This window comes from Lontra canadensis, unplaced genomic scaffold (genome assembly GCF_010015895.1).
Source record: "Lontra canadensis isolate GAN:19392208 unplaced genomic scaffold, GSC_riverotter_1.0 scaffold27, whole genome shotgun sequence".
NCBI lineage: Eukaryota > Metazoa > Chordata > Mammalia > Carnivora > Mustelidae > Lontra > Lontra canadensis.
In genome coordinates this window covers 19,942,002-19,961,591 of record NW_022631021.1, presented here as the reverse complement: position 1 = coordinate 19,961,591, position 19,590 = coordinate 19,942,002, and the positions used below count along the sequence as shown (strand labels likewise).

The following is a 19,590-nucleotide window of genomic DNA, read 5'->3' as shown; positions in this document are numbered from 1 at the left end:
GGACCCCATAAGCCATATTAAGTAGTTTAGGCTTGATCTCAAAAGCTAACGGAAAGCCAGTAAAGGGTTTTAAGTAAGGAAGTTTAAAATATTTATTTTTCATTACTGAAAATATTATAGCTTCTGTGCTAGGAAGGGACCGGTCCCTTTCGGTAGCATTTTTCATGTTACGACATTCAAGTTGTCAAAACACAAAACTGTAAATTGTTTAATATCTATCTATCTGTCTGTCTGCCCATCTATGGAAAGCATGTCCTTTCTCATAGCAATGGCTTATCTTTCACTTAAGGCTAATCAAGTGTGTCTGGGACTGTTCTCTGGAGGTAAATAATGTAAGTCATTGTCTGATTGGGAAAAATAAGGGGTTTCAGAGCCAAGTGTCCCCCACAGTAAAAAGCCTTTGTCTCTGATCTCCTGATACACAAATAGTAAATGAAATTGGTCACTGTCTGGGCTAATCCACTAACATTTAAGAATACCAGGAAGGACTCTGATGATAGAGAAATCCACAACTAACATTAATCTGCTTCTTTAGGTCAGAAATTCATTCATTCATTCATTAGCTCTTTCAACAATTACTTGAATACCTACCATGTGCCTGAAGATATAATGGTCCCGTAGTACAAACGTGAGCAAACACGGACCTGGTTCCTGCTTTCTTGAGCTTATAACTTTACGTCACACCTTCTCCAAAGGTAGAAGGAATTAAAAACACAGCCCTATATTAAATATGTAGTCCCCAGGAAAAGACCACCACATAGAGACACACGAGGTCAAGGAAGTTAAGGGTGGATTTCAAAAAAAGTCCGGTTATTTCTTTCTGATGCTGACTTCTTCATCAGGCTTCCTCTTCTGCCTACTGCAAAGCCCAGCACATTCTGGAGCACCATGCTTGAAATTATGAGGAAGAAAGTACATTTAAGCCCTTCATTGCACTTCCTTCCTACAAAGGGGAGAGAGGCGCCATCATTTGCATTTTCCATCTTGATTTGAGGTCCGGCAGCTTACTGAAAGCTAAAGGAGAATCTGGGACTGCCTTGAATTTCAACTCAGGCCCCCAGTTTCCTGACCACAATGTAATAAGCCCACCTTGCTGTAGAGTCTACACCTCCTGATCTCCCCTCCTGCCCTGAAGGATTGCTATGGCTCAGCTGGAAGAGGAGACAACTCAGTGGATTTCCTTTTCCAGCCAACTTTCAGATAAATTACTTTAAACTGACCAATTTGTAACAAATGGGACCTGCCCCCCAAACTCCCTCACACTGACCAAAATACTATATAGTTGAGAAAGTAATATTAATGCAGAATATTTCATTTTTAGCACAACTCCAGCCTGCCCACAGATGTAGATTTCTTTTAAATCCATGCTGACATCTGTGAGGTGGAAATTATAGGCAGAGGGTAATGTGCCCAATGACTCCCACAGATCTGATGCCCAGAGAAACCACAAGTCATGTCCCAGGGAAGTCGTGCTTCATGGCATTCCCAGATCGCGGGACTGCAAAGCATTATCTAAAGCATGCACCTCTGCAACTGAGTCCAATTCCCTACTAACTAGAAGGAACCAACTGGAAAATCCCTGGGGTTAAAAAGGCTGTGTTGGGGACAGCCCTGAACACCTCACTCTGAACTCCTCAAATCCTTGCCAAGGATGAAGAAACTCTACAATGAACTCGAGAGTGGTTCAAGAGAAGGTAGTTCATCTCAATGAGCTAAGAATATTCATTTACATGCCCTAGACATCCCAAAGATAATGGATAAGAAAGATCTGAGTATCTTCAAAACTGGAGACCATAAAAAAAAAAATTGGAGAAAATAAGACCCTATGCCAAATGGCACCAGAAAAATATGGCTTCCGTGAAGTCAAAATAACAAGGAAAATGGAGACAACCAAACAGACTCTTCTGCTGCCATCTCTGTATCTTTCCCTCTCTTGCCATAGAAAGAAAAGCACTTCAATATGTATTCCAAAGATAACAGAGGCAAAAAGCAATCCAAGGTCCTTATTACCAAGCTAATTCTTTCAGTAATCCAGTTTGCTTTGTACATAGAGGCAGCCACTATCTGTAAATAAAATTGCAACTTAGGCCTGATATTTCAGCCATCTCTTCTGTTATCCCCAACAGTCCGGAAACAAAACAAAACCTGCCATTAACTGGATGTTTACTCTGGACGAGGCCCTGTGCTAAGAGCTTTACGAACATTCCCTCACCTAAGAATACTCAACACATCCATCTGATTTGGGCAACACATTGCAGACTTGCCCCACAATAGCAAACAATAAAGGTTAGCCATCACTGTCACTGTTGCTGCCATTAGAACAGGCATGACCCACATGAGGTGAAATGGGAGGTTTATGGAAGCTGGGTCAGTTGTCCAAAGTCACAAGGCTAGTAAGAAAAAGAGCCCAGATTCAGACTCCATCCTCTCTGTCTCAAAAGCCTTCCAAGCACTGAACTGCCTTGGTATACAACAGCAGACCAAGAAGTAGAAAATCACATTAAAAGAGCCCCACGCTCTATCCAGCAGCCACAGACACTAGAAACAAGTCTGTCCTCAAACACTGGAAAGGGAAGGCATTGTAAGTAATAAGAAACTGAAATGCCTTCCTTTTCGGAGCCCAGTGCCATGGAAGAGGGTTTCTAGGGTTCATCCTCCCCCAGTTCGCCTTTTTTTTTTTTTTTTTAAGAATCTGAGAGAGAGAGTGAGAGTGAGAGAGCAAAACATGGGGGAGAGCAGAGGGAGAAGGAGAAGCAGACTCCTCGCTGAGCAGGGAGCCCAATGTGGGGGCTCAATCCCAGGATCCTGAGATCATGACCTGAGCCAAAGGCAGATGCTTAACTTACTGAGCCACCCAGTTGCCCCATAATTGGCCCTTTCTTAATCATTATCGCTAGGCCACTTTATGTCAAACTGCTTAGCCACCAGAACAGAGAGAAATTCATTGCTTCATTCAGAAAACATAAATGTTTCTCCAACTACAGACCGCAAACTCAAGTTCCTTGCCCAGGATGTATAAGCTCTGAAAAGAGGGTAACGTCCCTCCTTTGTTATTATGGCTCATCATAATTACTTGGGATAAAATAATAAATTTTAATTCAGCAAGCCTATGGCCGTTGGGCATCTTAACATAAAAGAACGAAAAATATAATTAATTAAATCAAGGCAATATGCCTATTTCCATCCCAGCTCATTAGTATTAATTGATTGGGTTAATTCTCTTTTGTGTTTAACAGTACCCCCCAAAAAAAATCTAAAAAAAAAAGAGAGAGAGAGAAATGGAAGGAAGAACTAGAGATAGTAAGTAAATGGAAGTTCTGAATATCTTGCTAATTAAGGCAAAATACTAATAAATATAGCTGAAGCTCTTATGGTCACGAAATTAAGATGCCATTTTTTAATAAAGTTCAGAAATCAGTATATACAGCCTCATAAATAATAGCAAAAATTTTGCCTCAGAGAAATTTATAACCCTTCTTTCTACTATATAAATTGTACTAGTAAGAAAAGAATGTCAGTTCTATTTTACAGATGGAAATGCAAGCAAAGCACCAAGAACTCAAGACTCTTGAGGGCCATACATAGAAGTACTGGTTTTCCCGATGTAGGGGCCTCCACTTTACATATTGGGAGGCTGGCTTCCATGAATGGAAAAAATAATATAGAGGATGCAGTATTTTCATAAAGTACTTCTAAATATAGTTGTCAAGGGATCTAGTTTCATTGTTATATAGCACGAATCCTTTCGAAGTCTGTACCATATTTCATGTGGAACATCACCTTTGGAATACCGTGGGGATGGCTAAGAAAGTGCTCCCACTATCACACTTTTGATTTCATTTGTTCAAATCTTTTGAAGAAATTATTTTTGGGCTTGAAACTCTTCATCCTTAATTGTGGCCCCTGATGGTATCAGAAAAAACAAAGAAAATTCCACTCAGCTACTTTTCTGATACCGTGAAAGGGTATGAAAGAGAGAGACAGTAACAGAATCAGAGACTAAATTACTGTTGATGATGATGATGATTCAATCTCATATTTGAAAAACTTGTTATTATCTCTTAAGAACTTTCACACATATTATAAACAACAGAAGACATTAAAGGTTTAGAGCTATGCCAGCAATCAGATTTTTGAGAGTTGGAGTCCTTTACCAGTTTCAAATGCCTTTTAGAAACGGAAAAGTAACTTAATAATGGATTTTATATTTCTCACAACTCATAATTGCATACATTTATATATGGTATATGTTTGTATACATATACGTAAAAATATACACACATTTATAAGTATACGTATGTGCATATATATACATGTGTGTTTACCTGTGTACCTATGCATGCATACATATGTGAGAATGAAGGACAGTAAAAGTTAATTAGTTAGGAAAAGTAATAATGAACAAAGCAAGAGGTTAAAAATTACACTTCTGGGCGCCTGGGTGGTTCAGTGGGTTAAAGCCTCTGCCTTCAGCTCAGGTCATGAACTCAGGATCCTGGGATCAAGCCCTGAATCGGGCTCTCTGCTCAGCGGGGAGCCTGCTTCTCTCTCTCTCTCTGCCTGCCTCTCTGCCTGCTTGTGATCTCTGTCTGTCAAATAAATACATAAAATCTTTTAAAAAAATAAAAATAAAAATTACACTTCTTAAATTTCACCCACGATCTGAACTCTGCACCATTTTACTTGTCCATCAACCAGAAACACATGGTTTTATTCAACCATCAACACATAAATTTGGTGTCCTAGACATTGAAGAAATAGTAGCAAATAAATTGCTGAGGTTTGCCTTTTTGAGCTTATTCTAGCAGAGGAAGCAGACTGTAAACAAACAAGGAAATTCATAATATGTTCTGTGGTGATAAATGTTATAAAGAAAAGTAAAGCAAAGTAGGTAAGAAGTGATTGCAATTTCAGAAAAGATGACCAGCAAGACCTCTCTGATAACTGGACATTTTCTCAAAGAGCAAACAAAAAAGGTGAGCCACATGAATATCTGGAGGAAGAATATTCCAGGCAAAGGATATTATGGGCAAAGCCTGAGGTAGGTGTGTACGCCTGGTATATTTATCGAAGAGCTGGAGCAGAGCAAATAAGAAACACAGGTCAATGAAGAGATCAGATGTTTGATAATGGTTAAGGTCAGATTTTACTCCTAATGAGATGGGAAGCCACTGGGGGACATTAGAGGAACGAAGTACAAGATCTGACATGTTTTTAAAGGATGTGGACAATAAACTATTGGTTGTTGTTTTTTGTTTTGTTTTGTGTTGTGTTTTGGTTTTTGGTTTTTGGTTTGTGGGTTGTTTTGTTTTGTTTTGTTTAGCATATGGCATAAAAGTCAAATACCATGACTTAAACACGTGAAATAACTTCAGAGATGGGCAGGCCGAGTTGCCATGCTACTAAGGCAACTCCAATGTCATCAGGGTCCTGGGTTTCTCCCATTTTTCTGCTTCCCCATTCTTAATGAACCAACTCATTGTCCAAGATGTCAGCTAAAAATGGAACAATCACATTTACATTCCAAGAAGTAAAGAAGAGAAAGAAGAAAGGACAAATAGAGCATACCTCCTATTAGGTCCACTCTACTTCAGGACATTTCCCAGATGTCCTGTACCCTACCTCCCCTTATATCTCATTGACCAGCTCTTAGCCACAGGGCTATGTCTAACCACAAAGAAGGCCAGGAAATATAGCATTTTAGCTGGATACACTGCTGCCCTAAATAAAAATTGGGGGTCTTCTTCTAAGTAAAACAAAGAATCAGAAACATGGGAACCAATTACAAGGCCATTTGAAATGGTCCCAGCCAAAAATTATGTTGGTTAGGACTAGGTTGGTACCAATGGAGATGTTGATATATGGACACATGTCAAAGGTCCAGACAAAATTCAGTGATGGATTGGTCATGGGATGTGAGAAAAAGAAAGAAGTCCAGGATGATTCCAGGGCTTTTGGCCTGAACCACTGGACACGTACAGTTCCAATAAGCAACATGGGGAAGTTCCTCAAATTTAGATTCTCTGTGTATATGGATGGTCAAAATTTGTCTCATTCATAAATAATAGGCTCTTCACCTTCTCTCTACCACCCAGTTCTAATCTCAGTCTTTCATACCCTGAGTCCTCTGGACCCCATTCTACCTCACTGCTTGCAACACAATTTTTAGAATCAGAAATTTTTTTTTTTCCCAAAGATTTTATTTATTTATTTGACAGACAGAGATCACAAGTAGGCAGAGAGGCAGGCAGAGAGAGAGGGGGAAGCAGGCTCTCCACTGAGCAGAGAGCCCAATGAGGGGCTCAACCCCAAGACCCATCTGAGATCATGACCTGAGCCAAAGGCAGAGGCTTAACCCACTGAGCTACCCAGCTCCCCAGAAATTTTACTTTTTTAATATTTGCTCTCTAATTAATTTCTTTAGTGATATGCATATTACTGACATTAAGTATTATTCTTCACTTTTTCTCATATCTCATACAAGTTCCTAGGCCACTTACTAAGTATCAATAAGTCACTGGCTGAATCAAATATGACCTGTGCCTCTTCCCCGTTCTCATTCTTTCTAGAAGTTATGATCCATACACATATGACAAAACACTCAATTTCATTCCAGGCAACCCTGCTTCCTGCCAACACCTCCTGTACCTACATGTACAGAAACTGGTGTCTACTACTTACCCTTACATTCCGACCAATGTCCCTACTCTCCAAGAGAAAGATGGGATCCTTTAGATAACTCCTTCTCCCTCTCTGCAGGATAAGGGTTTGCTCTTCCAAACCTAGCTCTGTTACTTCAAATAATTTGAGACTGAAATATATTGCCTGGACTAGGAATACTAATAAAAGCCACTTTTGAAAGGTGACAAGTATTTTCATTATTTAGATCTTAAAATCTCCAAGAGTGAGAAACCAAGTGTATATTCCACATGTCCTTGTCTTTCTCTTAGCCTTTGCCCCCTTTCTGATGCCTCTTTCCCATCTTCAGGCTCTCGCGGCTCTATCAACACCTTTTCTTGATTGAATACTGACCTGGAACTAATGGGATATCCAGAGACTCAGTTGGGCAAGACTTCGAGCTGGGATGTTCTCCCAAATGATATCAATAAAAGGCAAAGACCCTGAGAGCCTAAAGGTTATCCCATCCCCCAGCAGCATTTGACCCCTGGTTAAAGGTCTACAAAGAGCATCTTTAAGCTGAGATTTTAAGTCTGTAGTCTTCCTGTGTCATTATTGATCTTTAGGTAGTTGACGTCCATTGATAAGTCAGCATCCCCCAAAGCCACTAGTCACATGTGCACGCGCGCACACACACACACACACAACCCACAAAGAGGTCAAGATCCCAAACTGACAGACCATTTTTCCTAAAGGGTACTAATTAACTGATTTGCCTGAAAACTTCTTCATTGCTACCGGGGCGGGGGGTGGGGGGGTACTTTCCAAAATACAAAATGTAAAACACCTAATCAGAAAAACCTGATTCTGTCTATATGAGACAGGTATCAATATTACATTGGTTTATCCCCTTCAAAATATTTGCTTTTCCCTTATGTAGCCATGCTCTTACTTTAACAAGAGCAAATGTCCCTGTAAGTGTTAAATATATTTTTAGTAAAGAGTAATGTTTCAGTGCAGAGTTTTATAGCTACCCATAACTAATCACATTTCCAAAGCTATTTTCATTTGCCAATGAAGACAGTCACTTTGATAACCATTCCTTATTATCAGCCACTGAAGTAGGCAATGATTTTTATTCTCATTTAGCAGATAAAGAAACAAATGCTCAAAGAGGTGAAATAAGTGACTTAGTCATTTGGTGATGTGGTGGAGGAGTTGAAATTTGAATTCTCAGTCTCGTCCAACTTCCCAGACCCTAGAGCTATGTGGCCAGCTTTGCAATAAGGAAGCCTATTTATATGACTTTCCATGGGACCAGGAAGTCAAAACCACAACAGGGTAAAAGCAGGAAGACATTGCTTTCTTGGCAGGGAATTTCAAAGGCAACAGCCTTAACCAGTTTCAGAGCATTTTGCTACATTGTGGGGGCTACCCTGGACAAGCACGACTACAAAGTGCTGGAATAAAGAAGCGTATTCTTTGATAACACTGTTAACCTTCTTGTATTTGGAAAAATAAAATAATTAAGCTCTGTGCTTACAATAGGCAAAAGACAGGGCCTTCATTTTTAACCCTCCGACCACTTCTTCCTTTTATGGTAAAATTTCGATTTGTTCCCAGTATAAGTTGTCAATCAAGAGCTGGAACTTATCCAAAAAGTTCCCCTCCATCCTGCTCCCCCAAAGTGGTAGAATTATACACAGTAATGCCACCACCAGTCTCCACACTCCACAGACCTTTAACGTGCAGTAAGCTGAGGATGCTTGTGTTGGTATCAAGCAGCAGGGAATGGCCGATCTCCACCGTGACGTTGTCGCCATCTTGTGGCACTCTTTCAGGAAACCAGCTGTGAGCCCTCGACCATCTCCGGCAGAAATGAAAGGAAAAGCTGCCCTGGAAAAGTTTTAATGTTTTGTTTTGTTTTAAAGCAGGATAGTAGGGGGGATCAATCTAAATGGAAACTTCTTTAAAGTTAATTTACATATAATGTCAAACGTCTCAATAAAATCAGTCACCCTCTCTTCCTCATACCACCAACTCAAAAAGGGAAAAATACAGAAGAGGCAAAGTTACACTTGAAATGTCTCTGTGTCGGCCACTGGAACTCTCCAACAATGTCATGTTGCTAATGTTTTCTTACCTTTTTTCCTTTTTTTTCCTAGAACAAGCCCCCTTCTACCTAATAGACAGGGTCGAATCCATTTTTTATTTTTACAGACACGCGTTGAGTCTTGAACAAAAAGTCATCAATAGCCTGGAATAAAGAGAATTAAAATGTTCTGCTTGACGGGTGGCATTTTGCTTTATGTAATTGGTATCATTTTTCACTGGCTGTACTGCCAAGTGTCCCTGTTTTATAGGAACATTCCTCTTTCCAAGTGTTCTGATCCATCCTCCTACTCTTTTTTTTTTTTTTTTTTTTTTTTTTTTTTTGGATTTTATTGTTGCCTTTCCCTTTGAGCTTGGTGCATCCATGCTGAAAATGAAATGTATGGGTGAAATGCCCACTGCCTTCACATGATAGCCCGGAAACTTTGAGTGAGGGGCCGGGAGCGAGGCTACCAGGATCCCAAATAAGGAAGCACCCCATCCCCACCCAGCCTCCAGTCTCCCTCCCAGAACCATTAACTTTCCTTTTAATTTATGGTCATACTTAAGTCACATGTTTTCAAAAGAAGAATGTGAAAACCACAGAAAGCAGTACTCAGTTCATGGAAGAGACCGAGAACATGTCTAAATGTCTTGGGCAGTTATGGGACTATACTTATGATTAGTATAATAAAATCAGAATCGAGAAGGTGTTTCCCTCAAGGTAGTACACACAACATGTGTCTGCCTCTTTCCACATGCTTCTTCTTCCTGCCTAGATTTGAACCAAATGTGAAGTCTGAGTTTCTATAAAAGAACTGCCTAGAAGATCCTCTTGTGAAGGGTTAGAGACAGATGGGAGAAGATCATTAGGAAGGAAAGGCCTGTTTATAACACCAATAACTACACCTACACAGAGAATAGTACCCTGCAGTAGTTCTGAGAGAGAAAATGGAAAAATGTGTAGCCAAAACAGCCAGGAGAGTCTACTGACCCCCCAGCTCAATAGTCTTGAGTTGTGCACCCAACCCAATCACCAACAAGCCTTTGGCATAAGGAAAAGCAGGATCTTTTCATTCTCTAAACCTACAAACGAGAAAAAAGCTAGGGACTCCTCTCAGTTTAAGAGATGGAAAAGTGTAAGGCATAGTGATCAGCAGCACCAACACCATGAAAGGAAGAAGGGGTGGTGTGTGAGCATCTTTGTGAGTTGTATGAACCAGAGTCCCACGAGAACCATCCATAGACTCAAAAAGTAGGAGAGAAGGTTAGCTCTCTACCGATTTCACACCGGAGCTAGGCAAAGGGAGGTGAAATTCCACAAAGTGGTCCTTAACAGGCTATACACATTATATGTTCTTAAAATCCCTTCATTCACTCCCATAAAATCCATAAAGAGGAAAGGGAGGTGAATAGGAGGAAAATGGAATGGAATAAAGTGGTGAGAAGCTGAAGAGGCTGAACTGGATGAAGATGGTAAAGTCAACAGCAGAGAAGGTGAACCAGAGGACTTTCGAAAAAGCCTAAGTTCCTAGAAGGTCAGAAATGGAAAGACTCTAGAGAAATCCTGTCCCTTCATTTTAAAGAGAGTCACTCAGAACTGTATAAGGTGCAGAGTCCCTCAGAGCCACCGGGACAGAATCAGAAACACAGGAGGTGGGGCCCAGGGAACGGTCATGTTCATGATCCATCATATAACACTTCTGCATCAAAGTCTGAGGATGAACTAGGGACAAGGGCTAGGGGAAGGGAGATGTATCCCAAAGAGGGACCCAGATGTTTCCTCCAAACCAGCCCCTGAAGCTCAGGTTCTTAAGGAAGGCCAGTGAGCCCAGCCAGATGGGGGTGTGGATGAGTTGTAAGGGCTCTGAAGCATTCAGCAGTACAGCTCTTCCTGAGACATCAACCAGGTGGTCAGATCCATACCCCAGCTACAGAACGACAAAAAAAAAAAAAAAACCAAGGTTCTTGGGGTGGAAAGATCTAGAACAATTAGACATCAATTAGGTATGAAATAGGGTCAAAGGACATTCCATGGTATCTTCCATTAATTGAGAACATCTTAACACTTAGAATTAGCACTGATACCTGTTATCTAGCTCTAAGTGAACTTTTAAGACTTCCTCTCTTGCTCTGAAGCACCTGTGTATGTACACATTAGCTGTCCTCCATGTGTTACATAACGTCTTGGCCCAGCCTGGCCACCTTCAAAAATTGGTACACTCAGCCCCCACCTTGGCAAGTGGAAAGGTTAAATATTGTTATCTCCTCCTCATCCTTGGGAAAACAAAGGCTCAAGGAGTTTGAAGGTTGTATCAGAGGCCACAGTGGTGAGGACAGAAGGGACCCATGCAGAGGAGGCTCCCAACTCAGATTTTTTCACTTATCTTAGCCTCTCCTGGAACTCTCTTCCTCAAAATATCTGCTGGCCCCCTCGCCTACTTCATTCAGGTCTCTGAGCACATAATAGCTCCTACTGTATCTCCTTAATAAAATAGCATCTCCAGTCACTCCTTCTCCCAAATACTGCTTTATTCTGGGATAAGATCTTTAATTCTGTGTGTTTTTCTCACATATTGAGCTGACCAAACAAAAGCCAGGACTTTGTTTTGGTTGTTTCTATATCCCCACACCCCAAAATAGAATCTGACACATAGCAAGTGCTCAATGAAAATCGATGAAATAATCATCCTAAGTGAATCATCCAGCTGCTAATTCCATCCACACATTTACAGATGTTACACACACACACATATGTGAATCCAACCACCTTCCACATACAGCAGGTGAACAAATAGGTGGAAACCCAGAATACTTACAAATCTGCAGCCAACAGGTTTGAGCCACTGGGTTTGGCCCACATACTTTCACATTGCTTTCTATATTTTCAAGTTCTATTTAACTTAAACCAAATGACAGTGAGTGTATCTGAATGAAAACCCCAGACTCAAATTCCATCTCCCTTGTGAAATCTTTTACCATTTTTTTCTTTCACCTTCAGTGTCTCTATTCAGTGTGGTAGATTTGAAATGAATGTAAATGTTAAGTATTAAGTGAGTTTCAAGAGACCTAAGCTTCCTTTGTGCCCAAACTTCTCCTTGGCATTATAATGGTATCATGAGATGTGTGCATTTTAAGGGATGCTTATGCTTTAGTACAAAACAATGGCTAAATAGTAAAAGCTCTAAAAAAAATGAATGCACCTCAACTATCCAGCAGCCACCTGGGGAAGTGAAAGAGAAACGTATGGCCATGGTTGCAAGTTGTCCTTGAGCCTGTCATTACAAACACAAGCTCTTAGCTCTTGACTGTTTCATATGACACACTGGTAACATCATTCCCTGTGCCAGTGGTAGTCCTGTGATAACCAGGGCAACACTCCAGGACACAGTGGGAGTGGCTCACTTTCCAATGTCCTTATCTTCTGATCCCTATCACTTTGATCCAATTAAGCAAAAAAGAATGTTTAGGGGATTTTTTTAAAGACTTATTTATTCATTCATTCATTCATTCATTCAAGAGACACAACGCATAGGGGTGGGGAGAGCAGCAGAGGAGGAGGAACAGAGGAGAAGGAGCAGAGAGGCAAGAGCAAAAGGGAAGAAGAAGAGGGGGGAAGAGCCCAGGGGAGGGAAGTGGAAAGGGAGAGAATTCCAAGCCCACTGGGCTTAGGGCAGAGCCCTAAGAAGGGCTCCCTGGATCTCAGGGCACTGAGATCATGACCTGAGCCTAAACCAAGAATCAGATGCTTAACCCACTGAGCTATCTAGGTGCCCCCGCTAAGGGTATTTTAAAAGACATCTTGTCAATATACCAGAGAGCCTCTCAGCTGATACCAACATGAGGTATTTGGTGACAGCCATGTTCCTTGTTACCAACCCAACTCATTGGGCAACGCATGTTTCACTGCCCCTGAATATAAGCTCTTTCCCCTGTACTCCCCAGGGTGCTCAGCCTTTAGCTTTCGTTTTCTCCTTTGAGATAAACAAATGACTCATTCCCATCCCCAAAACCATTTCATCACAGGCCTATGGGGGTGGGGGTGGAGATTTAAGAACTATCCAGAACATGCCCTCATCTTTACTTCAGTACAAATAACTCCAAATAAATCTGTATATATAAACTTATGTATATGTGAATATATATATATATATACACACACACACACACCCACACACACACATACACACGAACTTTCCTGCCTCAGCGAGGAAGCTTATGCAATTTGTTTTCTTCTTACGGCATGTCAGCATTTCTGTGAACTTCACGGAATGTGCAGTGTCTGCAAATCTTACATGTCACCTTAAATGTACTTGCAACACCACCAGAGTCATCTTGAAAGAAGTCATTGATCAGCAAGTTGGAACACCAAGCACAGCAGAGACCTATTTGTGAGCATCTGTGTCAAGCTGGGTGGGTGGAGGAGGTAGAGTGGGGGCCTGTCTCCAGTCACAGTGTCTCCTACGTGACAAAGACAAGGAAGACCAGTCTTGACACCTCACCAGAATGCCTTCTTGAGCATGCAGGCTCAGGAAACAGGAAAAGACAGGTCCCTGTGACCAACATTCTCTCTACTCCTGACTCTTCTTCATTTTCTCCAAAGCTTTTGTCACCACGGAAACACGGTATACTTGTTTATAGCCCATCAACCTCCAATAAAATACAACCTTCATGACAGCTTCTTGAATTTTGGCTGTACCCCCAGTTCCTATAATGTCTGGCATGTAGTAGGTACCCCTCAAGTAGGTTTAAATGGTCAAGTCTTATTTGGGCTTTTAATCATGATGCCATCACTTAATAACTAAAATAATTAGCTAAGAAGCTACAAATTTTTTTCAATGCTCTTTCACGTGGAAATGTTTTTAAGTTTAATGAAAACAAACATATTTATATTTTCTCTTGTGACATCCTCTTATTTTATGCATAGAACACCCTTTTTTCATTCTGACATAAATGTCACTTATATATTCTTCTTGATTTGGAGGGTCTTATATATGTTAATCCTCAATGAATTTAGAATTTATGTTGGTGAGAGGTTTCCCATTTTTCCTTCTTTTTCCCCTCAAATAGTTAACTGTCTTCACATCATTTATTAAATAACACTTGCTCTCCCAACTAATAGTCTTGGCTATTTCAATAATAGTATTATAATGTTGGATGACATTTAACTTGCCAGCCAATTGAAATCCCAAACTTCTTATGTTTGAGCTGATGTAAAGGCATCTCTTGTAGGTGCATGTGACCTCATCCTTGTTCTTAAGGTGCTCATATTATCATTGAGAAAAAGATAAATAGCCAGATAATTAATATAAAGTGTAATAACTAAAGGGATAACCAAGAGGCTATGGGAGGTCAGCAGATTAGCTGACTGACCTTGGCCGGAACTGCCTTAGAAGTAAAACCCAGCTTACTAATCACCTTTTCTTTCTTTCTTTTTTTTTTTTTTTTAATCTGGACACTGCAGATAAATTAACACAGGCTAAGATTATTTCGGAAGATTATGAAACAAAAAATGCTTATTTTAGAAAAGTCAACCATCTACAAATCCAGGATTACAAATAGAGCCCCTGACCTATAATCTAATAACTCCTTAGGGAACAAAAAGGAAATTAAATTAGTTTGGCATAATTTGTTCTTACTGAGCTCATGCTGGCTCTAAGTGATCCCTTTCTTTTCTTGGTGCTTATAAACCCTTCATGATTATGATATAACATGAGAAAGCCCTTCTGTACAGTCCAACCCACTGACTCCTTAAAGAAATGGCAACCATACCTTTTGCCAGAGGCGTGTGCCCAATTCAAATTTCCCCATTGTCCCTGCTAGAAAACAAGGCAATTTACCAGCTTACCTCTGGGTTCTATACACATCCTAAACTCCCATTATTTCACAACGAATATTGATATTAACTGAATGCTTCTTGCACGTAAGTTATTTTCACACTTTTGAGCTTCAGGGGACTATTAACAGTCTGCAAACAGAACAAATTTACAGAGCTTCTCTTTATCTTCTCTTCCATGTGAATCTTCAGATCTCCTCTAACAATGACTCTTCTGAATTACAAACTGGAAGATCATTCCACTTGTCAGAGAAAGTAATAATGACAATGATAGCTACAGACCCTTCCGTTCCTCTCCTTTCCCAGGCACCACACTACACATCTTACTTACAGTATCAATAAACGCTCACAACTGAAAAATACATGTATTGCCCTCTCTACTTTAAACTGAAAATTTTTCAAATTTTAAAAAATTAATAACAGTGGCTCCATATGATTGCACGCATGTTAACCAGCATAATCCCACTTCCCAGTCCCAGGCTCTTTTCAGTTTTCTTGCCTGGAACAACAAAGCAGATGGACCTCTGGATTCAACAAATATTTATGGAGCACCTGATACCTGCCAGACACTGGTCAAGGCACAAAACAAAAAAATCCCTGACCTCATGGAGCTTACATTTTAGGGAGATAAAGTTAAATACATAAAACAAATAATGTGAGGGGCACCTGGCTGGCTCAGTTGATAAAGCGTCTGTCTTCTGCTCAGGTCGTGATCCTGGAGTCCTCCTCTCTCCCCATGGAGCCCAGCATCAGGCTCCCTGCTCAGTAAGGAGACTGCTTCTCCCTCTCCCTCTACAACTCCCCTCCCCATCCAGCTTGCATTCTCCCTCTCTCTCTGTGTGTCAAATAAATAAAATCCTTTAAATAAATAAATAAATAAATAAATAAAGTGCTTTGGAAGAAAGAGAGAAAGAAAGAAAGAAAGAAAGAAAGAAAGAAAGAAAGAAAGAAAGAAAGAAAAAGGCAGGGTGAAAAGTATCAGAAGTGCCAGGATGGAAGGAGCTATTTTATATCTAGTGATCAGGGACCGTGCCTCTGATAAAGGACTGGGGTCGAGGAGTGGAGTGTGAGCCAGAGGCTATCTGTGCAAGAGCCTAAGGAAGGAGCATGCGTGGAGTGCCACAGGCTCAACAAGGAGGGCAGGTAGGACGGAGGTCCGAAGGAACACTGCCCAGCTCTATAACCTTCCTACTGGTGTAGTGGGACGTTTGTTTCTTCTTTAAGCCACTGAATAAAGGCTTCAAGTTCTTTATATGCCATAGAGAAAAGAATCATGTAAAATATTCAGGGGTACAGAACCAGGTCAGCAAACTATAGCTTACATCCAGCCCACCCACTGTTCGGATAAATAAATTTTTATTAGAACGTGGCTTTGACTATTTATTTGCATATTGTTTACAGCTGCTTTGAGTTTGTGACAGAGACAATACTGCTCACAAAACCTAACGTATTTACAATTTGGGTCTTTGCAGAAAATGTGTGCTGACTCCTGGCACATTCCAATTCATGCTATTAGGTTAGTAATAAGATCTGATATTGCCCGTGTACCCATAATACACTCAGTACAGTACACCGATATACTCCATCAATATTTAAATACGTCCAAGATGAAACTTCCTATAATTTAAAATAAGTAAGTATATAATACAGCTATTTAAGAATGTGGAGACTAACAAACCAAAAGATCTTAGTGAAGGATATACATCAAAATCCTGGAAACTGGTTCAGTTCTCCTCATTTTCCAATAAGCAAAAATCCAGGTCCCTGAAGGCTACATAAGTGCAAATAAAAGTGTGGGCAAGTGTGTATGTGTGTGCGCACGCCACACACATGCCAGTGCACACATACACTCATAGAGCCAAACCAGAAGATTGACAGGTACATGCAAGCCTTTTCCACAGAGCTGACATGCTGCCATTTAACCAGCGAGCACAGAGCATGTGTTTCTGTTCCCAGTCACTAGTAAGAGACAAGGTTAACATTTTAAGTGATGGACTACAGCGCGTTATTTCCCCATGCAATGGACCCATGACTGCACCGCCTTTGAAAACACTTAATTTCAGTGATTGAATACACGGGAGTACACTTTCCCTGCTATGAACCTTTGACAGCTCCTCCGTTTCATACACCAGGGGAACCTTTCTTCCCCTCCTTCTTTTTTCTTCTCCTTTATACCTGAAGGGAAACAAAATGAATATGTGGTGGCAGAGGGAAAAGAAGGAAGCCAGAGAAGGAAAACCCATTTATAAGCATCAGTGTATTGTACAATAGAAGTATTCACTGCCATCTGCTCTAATTACTTTTAATGTTTGGGCTACCATCTTCATACAATAGAAATAATGATCTCCTTAAGGGCAAAAAGAAAAAAAAATTTTTTACAGAAACAAACAAAAGTTGATTACATTCAGCTCCCAGGCTAAAGAAGCATCAAGCTACTTTAGTGAACAATCAATTAAGAAAGTGGGTAGGTCTCTGATTAACACAAACAAATTGGGCTCCCTTTGTGGTTCCTCCCACGCTCTCCTTTTCCCACCTCTCCTTTCCCACCTTTCTCACAGAGGGCAAGGAGCTGGTAGTGGGATTTCAGGTTTGAGGTTATTTCATACTAGTTCCTTACATTTGGATCAGAACCAGAGAAAGCGAGGTCTTCTGCCAGCCTTCTTGTTGGCAGCAGACATGCCCTGCCTTTGAGAAAGACTGAATATGGAGATGGATATTCTACTAAGAGTAAGAGCATCTCATAGAGTGAGCTCCTGGGAGGCCGTCCTACCTTAACCCCTCATGGGAAGCTAGAACTAAAGCCTCAAGAAAGTCTCCAAGAATAGAAATTACCCAGACTAGGCCCATTCCTTGGTAGTCCAGGACAGCCCAGGACTAGGTGAAATAGGCAAAGACCAAGAAGACTTGAATAGATCACTGCAATGCCAGCAGAACCTTGATTTTCATAAAGACAGTGTCTAGAGACCTTCTCAAGTCCCCAAATTCAAGCATACTGCCTGTATTACAGAAGACTCCTGAGGTGGCCCCCAGAATTCCTGCACCCTGTGTATAAGCCCAGCATAATCTCCCCGCCTTTAGTAGGAACAGAGCTGGTGAATATAATGGGATATCATTACCATGATTTGGTTGGGGCAATGGTGAAGGAAATCTGCAGGTGAAATGAAGTTCAAAAATCAGTTGGCTTTGGCTTAATCAAAAGGGAGATGGGATTCACCTATTCAGGAGAGTCCTTAAAAGAGAGATCACCCCACTAGCCTTGAAGGAGCTAACCGCCATCTCACAAAGGGGACCACGCAACCAGGAACCAAGAACAGCTCCTAGGACCTGAAAATGGTCCCCACCCAATAGCCAACAAGAAAACGGGGACCTCAGTCCTACAGCTGAAAGGAAGAGACTCCTGCCAACAACCTGAATGAACTGGCAGGAAGACCTTGAGCTCCAGATGAAAAGGTAGCAAGGCTGACTCCTTAATCATTTCAGCCCTTGAGACTTGAAGCAGAGAACCCAGCCCCTCTGCGCCCAGACTTCTGACTTCCGACCTAGAGAAATTATGAAATAATAAATAGGCACTGCACTAAGTCACTGAGATTGTGGTTACTTGTTATGCAAGAGGAAGGGAATATGGCCCCATCATGACCTTCTCTGGAGAGTCATTTTCATTTGTTTGCAGTTAGGTTCCCCCCCTTCATTGGATGCCCCTCTTAAAAGGGTGAATGACAACACACCAAGCTGGGATGGCAGTGCTGGACAATGGCCAGGTTGTTCTTTCACTGACCCCTCACACACACACAATCATGAAATACAATTTATTTAAATTTATGATGCCAAGAAGTTTAAATTAAGACCTGATAGAGACCTCCCATTTGTTCAGCAAGAGCAAAGACTACTGAAGATAAACAGCAAATGTTGTCTCCACAACCGCTGTCTTGAAGCTGAAGAAATGCAAAACCTTCCTTATCCTGAACACAGCCAAAATGTGTGCACTTTGGGAGGTACCAAAAATATTTAAAAGACCATATTCTGACTCGACTTCTGAGAATAGTATTTGAATATAATTGGCTTTAATAGCACTACTCTTTGGCTTGCATTGCTTCCTTAGGAAAGAAGATCTGACTTTTTGTTATTCCCTCACAAAAAAATGAAAGAAAGAAAGAAAGAAAGAAAGAAAGAAAGAAAGAAAGAAAGAAAGAAAGAAAGAAAGAAAGGGAAAGAAAAGGAAAGAAGAAGACAACTTTTCAGGGGAAAACCAAGTTCAGAAACCAGAGAAATCCATCCTGTACCTGGTATCTTCACCGGTCTTGACTAAATAAATTTTCCCTCATTCTTTAGGTTTCAGAGTAGAGATTAATAGACTTCTTGGGAAGGACAAAGGGGATGTTAATTTAACTCTCCTGATACCAAAATAACATCATGTTTTACCTTTGAGCATTCATGCCTATATTGCCTGGTATTTAATGATGCAAAAGGTTATTTACTTTGAAGCTAATGCCACAAAATTATCAGTCCTACTTAAGGAAGGAGAAAGATGAAATGATGTGTTTCAGAGCTGGGATGAAATTTCAAGTATCTGGAATTTGGGGAACTTGTCCAGGCACTGCAGTGCAGATGCCTTCTTATATATACAGATTTTGCTGATTAAAATCCTCACCATCAACCTCGAGAACATTCCCTGGGTGCTCACTAGGGACCAGGCATTGTGGTACCTACCCCAGTACCCATGAATGTGTAATTGGATTTCTAAGCTCTTAGAGCCCAGTTTCAAATGCATTGTTCCCTTTACTCAAACACATCCGCCACACATTGTCCCTTTTCTGCCAAACTCTTCTTATTGGTTCCAGATGCAATGAATCATCTACTGACTTGAGTGACATTAGAGGTAAACACCAAGGTAAAATGTAGAGATAATTGAATAACACCAACTACCAGTAACAGCAGTCCAGGCAAAGGAGGAAATAGACCCAGAGATTTCAGATAGGGCAGTCAGATGGAAACCCTCCACTCTCAGGATCAAAACCACATGCCATTTTGACATGATGGAAAAATAT

The 19,590-nt window shown here is 40.8% G+C and overlaps 1 protein-coding gene across 1 annotated transcript in view; it reads right to left on the bottom strand.

Moving 5' to 3' along the window:
* PKHD1 (PKHD1 ciliary IPT domain containing fibrocystin/polyductin) overlaps positions 1-19,590 on the bottom strand; it is a 443,932-nt gene that overhangs the window by 303,361 nt on the left and 120,981 nt on the right. The window contains exon 36 of the mRNA XM_032864542.1: positions 8,358-8,514. Coding sequence (XP_032720433.1) covers positions 8,358-8,514 — 157 coding nt within the window. The remainder of the gene's footprint in view (positions 1-8,357; positions 8,515-19,590) is intronic.